General features: G+C 43.2%; 1 protein-coding gene across 1 annotated transcript; it reads left to right on the plus strand.

The window, feature by feature from the left end:
• Positions 1-1,725: 1,725 nt before the first annotated feature.
• On the plus strand, positions 1,726-8,856 carry nr2e3 (nuclear receptor subfamily 2, group E, member 3). The gene is made up of 8 exons (XM_088921673.1): positions 1,726-1,813; positions 3,001-3,151; positions 3,593-3,696; positions 5,022-5,267; positions 5,713-5,894; positions 7,064-7,304; positions 8,238-8,343; positions 8,724-8,856. Exons 1-8 carry the CDS (start codon positions 1,726-1,728, stop codon positions 8,854-8,856), a joined length of 1,251 nt encoding a protein of 416 aa, XP_088777799.1.
• The last annotated feature ends 1,393 nt before the right edge of the window (positions 8,857-10,249 follow it).

A 10,249-nucleotide genomic window follows, 5' to 3' on the forward strand; every position in this document is an offset into this window, starting at 1 on the left:
GACTGCACACTGTCCTGTCCCACTTGTGCAGGGGGATTATAAATGATGAAACGGTAAGAAATTCACGAGCACTTGTGCACATGTTTGTCAGGGTTGGGGGGGGAGGCTGAGCTGTTGTTAAGAATTGTCTACTATTTCATTTTTCTCTCAGAACAAAGAAAAACTAGTTGTTTCAGTCTTGAATCTAGGGGTCAATGAACTATTTAAGAGTTGATTTAGCCAATTTACAAATAAAGTGTATTTTCTTCTTCTTGCTTTTCTATGTAAATAAATACCGCTCTCAGCTCAGTAAATCTAGAATGTGGTTTTCTGTAGTGCTGCTAGGCTGTCAAAAGATCACTGGTAAAAGTGCTGTCCTCATTCATAAAGACCTGTAATTATCCTATAAGGGTCCCCATTGACACGTTGGACACTCAATAATGCATGGGTCCTGCTCTCCCTGGGCACAGAGAAGTGAATCAAATTAATCCCAGACAAAAAATACTGCCATTAAAAATTCTATTATTCTCTAGCCCACCCTTTCCCCCTTTTGCCATTGAAAAGAATGATCAGCCTTCAAAAAAAGAGAGGCAAATTGAAGTTAATAGGCAGCTGGGCACCTTGGCAAACAGTGGGAGTCATTATGAATTGGGGGCAATCACACAGATCAAATTTACAAGGGGAAATTGAGCTGGAGTTGGGAGGAAAAGAATAAGGGAGCAATACAAATTGAAGGCTGGCAAACACAATAATCTGCACTCCATATAATCATCCTTTAAAATGCAGACAAGGCTGAGGGCTGCTGACTGATGTGCTGCTTTCAGACACCGAGAAACGGAGAGGGAGGGAAAGAGACAGGTTTTAAGTTACAGAGCTCCGGCCTCCAACCTGGGCTTTTGTTGGGCTGGGTATTTTTTTGCACTTGGTGAAGATTCACCCCCTTTTTAATTCTTCGTAGTGTGACTGATTGATCCACCTCTAGATGGACAGTAAAGATTAAGAGGATGACAAATAAGCATGTGCTTACACAGCGCTTGGAGCTAATCCTCCTGCCTCCCTTTAGGAGCCGGGAGAAGAGAAAGACTCACACAGAGACACTCCAGCCGAGCGAGCTGGGAGGAAGAGAGAAGGTGGACTTGCAACCCCTTCAGGGTTCACCACTGAACACCACCGCTCAGCACCAAGAAAAGAGCTCCTGTTCCAGGACCTGGGAAGGTGACACTCACCGAAGCAGCATTCCTGGGCTCGTCTTTGTGAATCCAAAACAGGAGCCGGCAAAGCCAAACAAACAGCGGACAGGCTGTCAATGAGATACCTTCTGGCAAGAGTGCACTGCGAAGCAGAACACCTCTGTCATCAGCACCGCACAGCCCGGGAGAGAAGTTTCACTGAAATGTGAAGTTTTGCAGTATCCTCAGAGAGTAAAATCTCACCACCATCAAACTCCTGAGGTTCCTTTTCCCTGGAAAAGACCTCCAACACTCCTGGAACACTCCTGAAGGAAACTCTCCTCTTTTACCTCTCTCTCCCTCACACCAAGGAGGGACAGCAGGGCGAATACGCACGGATATATTCATTAAAAAATCTCCGTTTTGTGCCGTGCTTGGAAATTTCTACAAAACTGAGACTGTACTTCTCTGAGCCACGACCGTGTGTCTCGAATAACCTGAAGGGCCCTAAGGGGATTGTCTGTGGGGGGGTACCTGCATTGCTTCTCCCTCCAGGACCTCGCTATTCCCTCTGACAATGGAGGACCACCTTTCCAAGATCTCGATGACACCGTCTCCTCCCAGCGATTCTCCAGTCAGCACTGGCTTGGACGAGAGCCGAGGAGGTAAGAAACAAGATGTCAGGCCAGTTTCGCAGACCAGTTTCTTATCCATATTGTGACATAAGGATTGAAAAGGGACTAAAAACTGTGTCTAATCTGACAAACAACACGTATTGTTTTACTATCTGCATGTACTGAACTTTAAATCTCTGGAATGCTGTGCAAAAAGAATATAATTTATTTGCTAAACACCTGTCAAAACACAGACCTAAATATTTCAGTGAAGGAATTTGAAGTGGATAGATTATGTATACAGGAGGTAAGAGTGGGAATTTGCCTCAGTGTATGAGCTGAAAGTAGAAGTTCACTCCACACTAAAACATTAACAGAAAGAAGACGCAACATTTTACCTTTACACATTGAAAGAAGGAACAATAGCTGAAAACTTTTTTCCTCCATCTTTCATTTGAACTTTTTAGTGCGGAATTAACATCTACTTGCCTATTTATTGGGCCAGTACAGTTTAGCTGTTGAAAATATTGTCAAACGTGTTTTTAAAAATCCCTTCAGTAGCTGTGCAGCAGGATTACAAATATTTTTTTAGCGAAGTACTGCACACTTTGGGCACATCTGGCGTGTGATGAGAATAAAGAAACAAAACTGTTTTGACACATTAAAACAAGGACAAGGAAAACAAGGAAAATTAAGAGCAGAAGAGCAAGTTTCTTTAGATTGTGTCTAGTGATACAATCTCAGAATTGGAAAAACACATTAGCATGAGGGGATGGAAAAGTGACCATTTTCCATTAAATTATAAGAAACAATTTAGAACTGTTTTACTGATAATATGATTTGAGGCATTTATCATACATTAGCTACTGTTGTTGTACGTTTCAATTATAACGTAATACACACCATTTAAGAGTTATACTGCAGCCTTCCAGTGGGAAATAAGGCGCTTTGGGAGATTCCAGGCGTTCTGCACCTGATGCAGCTTCGGCTTCTGAACAAAAACAAATACTACCGAGAACACAGGCGTTTACAGCTACATTTAGAGTAAACTGATTTGATAACAGCTGTTCACAAATCCCACGCCCTTTTTTTTTGGAAGTAATCGCTTGAGGCAAGTGTCTGCACACATGTGCGGAAGGTAAGACAGCGAACAGGTGCCCCAGTAGAAATGGAGCGCAGATTCTCACCGGGAGTCCAGACCGGTCACAGCGGGGCCTCTTTCCGTTTCTCGCTCCTAGTTAAAAGCCCTGCCCCCGGGAAGGCCCTGAGCCCCGCCCTGCTGTGTAAAGTCTGCGGGGACACCAGCAGCGGCAAGCACTACGGGATCTACGCCTGCAACGGGTGCAGCGGCTTCTTCAAGCGGAGCGTCCGGAGGAAACTCATCTACAGGTGAGGGCCGGTCATTCCTCCGGGGAACCCCGTTTCCGAGAGCCGCACCCTGAAAGGCCTTTCTCTCAATTCCATTCAAGGTGCTTTATCAGCATGACCGATGGGTACAAGCAGTGCTGCCAAAGCAAATAAAAGTAAAATAAACAGGAAGCAAAACAAAATATAAAAATAAAATAAAATCAACAGAGATATTACAGACATTTACAAAAAAAATATTGATATATAGTATACTGTAAACATACAGTATGGAGCGTTATTGGGAGACGGACTCGCTGTTCCTCAGGCTGTGACAGGAGATCACATACTGGGCTGGAGTTCCCACCTCCCTCTCCCAGTAGGATTGGTACCTGTTGTGATTGGTACCTCTCTCTCTCTCTCTCTCTCTCTCTCTCTCTCTCTCTCTCTCTCTCTCTCTCTCTCTCTCTCTCTCACACCCTGAAGGTGCCAGGCAGGCACGGGCATGTGCCCCGTGGACAAAGCTCATCGCAACCAGTGCCAAGCGTGTCGACTGAAGAAGTGCTTGCAAGCTGGCATGAACAAGGATGGTGAGTGAAAGTGCGGAGGTGAACAGCCCTTCAGCACTGCTCCTGGCCCTGTAACACCAGTACTGGCCTTGCGCCTCAGAGAGCAGGGGTTAGGGGTAAGAGGACAGACGAAATGCAAACAGAAAGACGCAAGAAAGTTCTTTCCTGGAAAAAGGTACTTGAAAAGTCAAAACAAACAAAAAAAAAAACAAATATTCTTTGCAACAGACTACTGTGCGGAATTATTTTGAATCAAAGAAGCAACATTGTCTATCAGAAGTTTAAATGTCCAACTGTAATTATTCAATAATGCCCTATTAAATCAAGCTTTTAACACCTTGAGATGCAGTCATATTCCATAATTAAACTTTATTAGAAGTATTTATTTTAGAGAAAATAGTTGTATTAATACAAGGTATTTGATTTGATATGTAACATATTTGACGGCAGACTGATAAAAACGATTCCATGGGCACAGGGGAACTCCGAGACCAGATCGATCTGTAGGCCTCTGGGAATACGAATGTCCACTTATAAAGAGTCATGAAAATCAGAGAAATTTGCTTAAAAAAAAGTAACACAGTACATAACTTTTTAATTGAATATCCTAAATAATATACCCAAAGTTCTCCCCTGTTCAGTGTCTTTAAGCAGTACTAAAATGCAAAAGGGTACTTCTTTCTGGTGAACTGAACAACATTGAATGAAAAGAGAAAGGTCCGAATTTGGTCTTCATCACAATTTGATTTGTCAAAAAGATTACAAAACCTTTGAATCTTAAAACAACTTTGATTTGAATCTTGACTCTTTAATCTGAGTTTGCCTGCCTCTTGGGTTAGCGTCTGTCTCCGAGTCTGTCTTTATCTCTTGACTCTGGACTCTGACTGTCTCTTCAATCTGCAGCTGTCTCTGAGTCTGTCTCTGTCTCTTGACACTTGACTTGGAGTTTGCCTGTGTCTTGACTCTTGAGTTTGCCTGTCTCTTGAGTCTATTTATTGTCTTTTGACTCTGTGTCTGTCTCTATCTCTTGACTTCACTCTGAGTTTGCCTGTCTGTTGACTCTGCATCTATCTCTGAGTCTTTCTCTTGACTCTGCTTCTGTCTCTATCTCTTGTCTCTAGACTCTAAATTTGCCTGTCTCTTGACTCTGTCTCTATCTCTTGTCTCTAGACTCAGAGTTCGCCTGTCTCTTGACTCTGCGTCTGTCTCTATCTCTTGTCTATAGACTCAGAGTTCGCCTGTCTGTTGACTCTGCGTCTGTCTCTATGTCTTGTCTCTAGACTCAGAGTTTGCCTGTCTCTTGCCTCTTGTCTTCTGACTCTTTCCTCTTGTCCCTGACCCCACAGCGGTGCAGAACGAGCGACAGCCTCGCAGCACTGCCCAGGTGCGCCTGGACACCATCGATGTGGACACGGAGAAAGACCACCTGACCACCACGCGCGAGCCCACCTCCTCCTCCTGCTCGGTCATCACCCGGCCCCTCATCACCTCCTCCGCCCCGTCCCAGCGCTCCGTCAGCCCCCAGAACAACCATCGCTTCATGGCCAGCCTCATGACCGCGGAGACCTGCGCCAAGCTGGAGCCCGAGGACGGTGAGTCTGCCCTCTTCTCGATTTGACATCTTCCACCTGCTGTTCACCATCATCTGAACTTCACGTTGCATTCCTCAGGCTTTAACACTTCCGGAACGTTTATGTTTAATTCCATGGTCACAAGCTTGGTATTTCCAATAGGATTAAACTAAAGGAGTGAATACATTTGTGACAGAAAAAGAAGAGGTCACTGCACTTTATGAATCTATTTCTAAAAACATAACTATTGTGCTTCTTTATGTGGAAGGCACCGTACATCTACAAAGCTGAAAAGCACCAGAGGAAGGCATCTACAGTAGCATAACTTCAGATGAAAAATAAAATTGTGGAAAAGCTTTAAGAAAAAAATTTGGAACATCAGATTACAACTTGCACTAAAGCATATGATGAAGAGATACTGTATAATGTATGCGGTCAACTCATGGTCCTTTGCTTTCTTCTCTAGTGGATGAAAATATCGATGTAACAAGCAATGAACCTGAGAGGGCTTCTTCAGAGTACCAGATGTCCCTGTACCCACCCAGCAGCCCCGAGAACGTGTACGAGACCTCTGCCCGCTTGCTCTTCATGGCAGTCAAATGGGCTAAGAACCTCCCGGTTTTCTCCAACCTGCCTTTCAGGGACCAGGTGAGTAACAAACCAGCCCCAAGCCTTTACAGACAGGGGCCACGTCAGATCACAAGATATACTGGGGTTGTTTGAGTACGTCCTGTCCACTCGCAAACTTCACACAACAAAACACCACTACCCTGGAGCTTTTCACTAGATAAGCAATGGAAATATTTGAGATGCTTTTATTATTCAAGGAAGAGAACGGACACACTGGATCGTGAAGAGAAAAATTATAATTGGAGAAGTACATGCGCAATAATTAAATATAGATGCACGTTATATTGAGTAGAAAAAAGTGATCATTTTAGTTTTTTCCCCAGTCTTGCACCCATTGCTTTTTCAATTAGACTCCCACAACCCTGTACTGGATAAAGAGGTTTAGGAAATGAATTGATATTTGTTTTTAATCCTGTTGAGCTAAATATGTTTATAATTTCAACTATAATTACCCACAATTAACAAATAAAACTTAATCTTTTGGTAAGCCTTGAGATCTTACTTGAAAATCTTTATAGAAAAAATATGAATGCAATTTCTCCACATATGAAAATTAAAACACTTCTCAATTTGGAGAATCTCTGTTATGAAGCCAATGTATGGAGACTTGTAAAATGATTAATTGCTACATTAATCTCACCTAAACAGACTTGAGGTTTGCAGACATTTTATCAAAGCAGAAGATTTGACAATATCTAATGACTACACTGCAGAGAAAACCATCTCCTCCAGACAATATCTACGGTATGCGTTTTTGGCACCTACATGTTAACCGCACCATTAATGCAAGAATCACTGCCCTTCCAGTGCCTTGGATTGCCTGTTCAGTGATGTTGGACAGAGCTCAGTCAGCAGCAGGGAGTCGTTTCTGAGCCATGTCCTTCTGGCTATCAGCCCTTGGCTCTTGCATTCACACATGACATCACAAACTGCTGCAAACCACAAAAGGTGCTTCCGGGGAAAAATAAACTCAATTATTTTCATTACAAAAGGCAGCAATGCTACCCTTTAAACATGATTCTTTAAACTTTAAAGCTTTAACCATGATGCTCTAGCTGAAACAAAGACCAGGGCAAAAAGATTATCACAGCGGGGCCGAGTACATCAGAGAAAAACAGGTTTTGCAGGGTCTGGGGGTGGGCGTCCACGTCTGTGGAGTGATTGACCTGCTGCTCCTGCTGTCCCAGGTGATTCTGCTGGAGGAGGCCTGGAGCGAGCTGTTCCTGCTGTGTGCCATCCAGTGGTCCCTGCCCCTGGACAGCTGCCCCCTGCTCTCGGTGCCCGAGCTCTCCCCCAGCCTGCAGGGCAAGACGAGCTTTTCAGGAGCCGATCTGCGTGTGCTACAGGAGATCTTCGGCCGCTTCAAGGCCCTTCCTGTGGACCCCACTGAGTTCGCCTGTCTGAAGGCCATCGTGCTCTTCAAACCAGGTGGGCCATCCTTCTCTCAGGGCAGCAGGAATTCTACTGGTCTGCTCAGACACGTGAAGAGATAACAGGGCTGGGTGCGCACACTGAGGAATTGGAAATAATCGGATCACGCTAGGGGAGACAGGGTTGTGCAGTGGTTCGCATTGCGTTCTTGCTGCGCCTCGGTCCTGGGTTCAGTTCGGGACCTGGGGTGCTTGGAGTTTGTATTTTCACCCCCATGTTCACGTGGGTTTCCTCCAGGTGCTCCAGTTTCCTCTTGGGGTTCAAAAACATACAGGTTGGTAAACTGGCTTCTGGGAGAACTGGCCCTGGTGCAAGTGTGTGCGTTTGTGCCCTGTGATGGACTGGTGGCCCATTCAGGGTGTATCCAGTGCGTGCTGGGATAGGCTCCGGCTCCTCCATGACCCTTTACTGGAGAAAGAGGTTCGAAAAGGGATGGAAAATTTTAGAGCTTTCCAAGATAAGCAGTCTGAACGCCCTATAAGTCTCTGTGCAGTATATTTTATTCATGAATTTAATATATAGGATCATATTTGGAGGTTTTGACTGTTTCGTTAATCTGGAAAGAAGCAAATTCCATGCATAAAGTGAATTCAAATACTGATTAGGTAGAAAGCAAATATTTCAGTGGGAAAATGTTGATTTTTTTTTTTCAATAAAGCAAACCCAAAAACCCCAAAGTTTTGGTCACCCTTCACAAGTGTGGAAATTGAGATCTGATTTTTTAACATTTCTCTAATCCACAGATGCGGGTTATTTAAAAAAATAGCTGATCATTATATTAGAATATCATATCATATATACTACAACTGAACAGCACCTCCGGTGGAGCTGATCATCGTGTGATGCATTTTTTGCAAGTCTTTTCATTAATTAGTATTGTGGGAAAATGAAACATCCAGTGGGAATCCCATGTGTTTGCTGGTCTTGCAGAGACCCGAGGCTTGAAAGACCCAGAGCAGGTGGAAAACCTTCAGGATCAGTCACAGGTGATGTTAGGCCAGCATATCCGGACCCACTACCCCAGCCAGCCTGTCAGGTAAGCAAGAGACTGCCGTTCTTACCAACACTGCTTAAACCTTATCCCCTTCAGAGCCATTGCTTAGACGTCACAACCTCTGCTCGTTCTCAGTCAGGTTCAGAAACTGACCTGCTATAGCTGAACAGTCACACTGAAGTGTGGCCACCTCTTGGGATGAATATTGCACTCATTTCTGCAACGGTACAAGAGATGTTTCCTTTTAATACAAACTGTGGGAATCTGTTTTCTACCCAATGCAATACAACTGATGGATTTCATATCACAGCCTTTCTCGAAATAGAAACCCCAGAATATAACTGTGCCTTGACCACTTACTGTATAATGGTTCTTTCCTTGACTCCAGTAAGATCAAACCCCGGTTCTCATTTCCTTTGCAGGTTTGGGAAACTGCTGCTGCTGCTGCCCTCCCTGCGGTTTGTGGCTTCTGAGAGGATAGAGCTGCTTTTCTTTCACAGGACCATTGGAAACACGCCTATGGAGAAGCTGCTCTGTGACATGTTCAAGAACTAGAGACACACCAGGAAAAAGACGGCCCTATGGGCTACCCCCCCTCCCCACCCCCAAGGCAGGCAAATGCACTACAAGGCTTAGAAAGACGCTTTGTTTAGTAATTTGCAGCTGAGATGCACTATGAAAAGAAAAAAAAAGACATTCAAAGGTTGTCTGCTTAGAACCTTGGCTGTGATGAGCCAATCAGACTGGACTTGTATCCAGTGAAGCAGCCTAAGAGAAAAGACCCAGAGATGCCTGTGCGAGGCAAAACAGCACCCAGGTCATCTCAAAGAGTTCTGAAAGATGATCTTGGACAATGCAGGTCTTGCCGGTATTTGAAAATTTGCAAAGACCCAGAATGTCTCTTCAAAACTCAACTTGCTACCACTAAAGCCATGATCCGCTTTACTGGCGAGCATGTGTAATTTTAAACATCACTTTTCCTTTCTGTTATTAGTTATTTGTTTCTTCTTTTTTTCCTGTCTGTATAACTTTGTATTGTGTTCTGTTAAAATTATTTATTTCTTATATTTCAGACACATGCATACATTTCTGATTTGTATATTTGTTGTGATGCCTAGTCCAGGCAAAACTCGGATAATGCCTATTCAATTTTTTGCTATTTTTTTTTACATCAACATAAACATGGGAATATCGGTACACATTGTGTTACTTGACCCTACAGCACAGACACAAGCAGTATATCAAGGCACAGTACAGAGGCACTGGAAAAAAGATCTTATATGAGAGGATCCAAACTTTATATTATCAAATCAGAGTCTAGGTTTTCCCAGTACAACATCTAATCTTTTATACTGTATGGCTGTAGGTGCTTAAAGGGGTTTCCACCTTAACTTAATAGGTCAGACTTAATGTGGTGTTTAAATCCAGCTCTCTGCTTTCTTAACAGATAAAAAGTGAAACCTTATCATTTTATATTGAAGAACATCAAATTTCATACTCAAAACTGCTTTGTAGGTTCACTTCCAAAGGCATTCTTGCGCAAAGCAATTTTTGTAACTCCTCAGCAAAGTGTTCAAAGAACATTTTGATAACCATTTACATTATATATAGGTGTTTATAATTTTCTTTGTAAAGCAAATGTCCTGATATTGATTACATTTGTCTCAATATTATTAAATGTGACTGTTGTTAAATGGGCTTTGTACAGATTGAATTTTGTTGTAGACATTTCTTTGACAATTTTGGACATTTACCTCCCACTTCTATGAGCAATAAAACCTCCACCAGCACAGTCAAAGCCAAAGTAATGTAACAAATATAGTAGTGGTATGAAAAACCTGTTCCCTATAGGATAGAGCCAGTGGAAGTATGTAAATAACTGAATAAGCACACAATAAGCAAACACAGTACATCCCTTTTCCCAACGGTTCATTGAATGACAGTTCCA

This window comes from Atractosteus spatula, chromosome 7 (genome assembly GCF_055471065.1).
Source record: "Atractosteus spatula isolate fAtrSpa1 chromosome 7, fAtrSpa1.hap1, whole genome shotgun sequence".
NCBI classification, from domain to species: Eukaryota; Metazoa; Chordata; class Actinopteri; order Semionotiformes; family Lepisosteidae; genus Atractosteus; species Atractosteus spatula.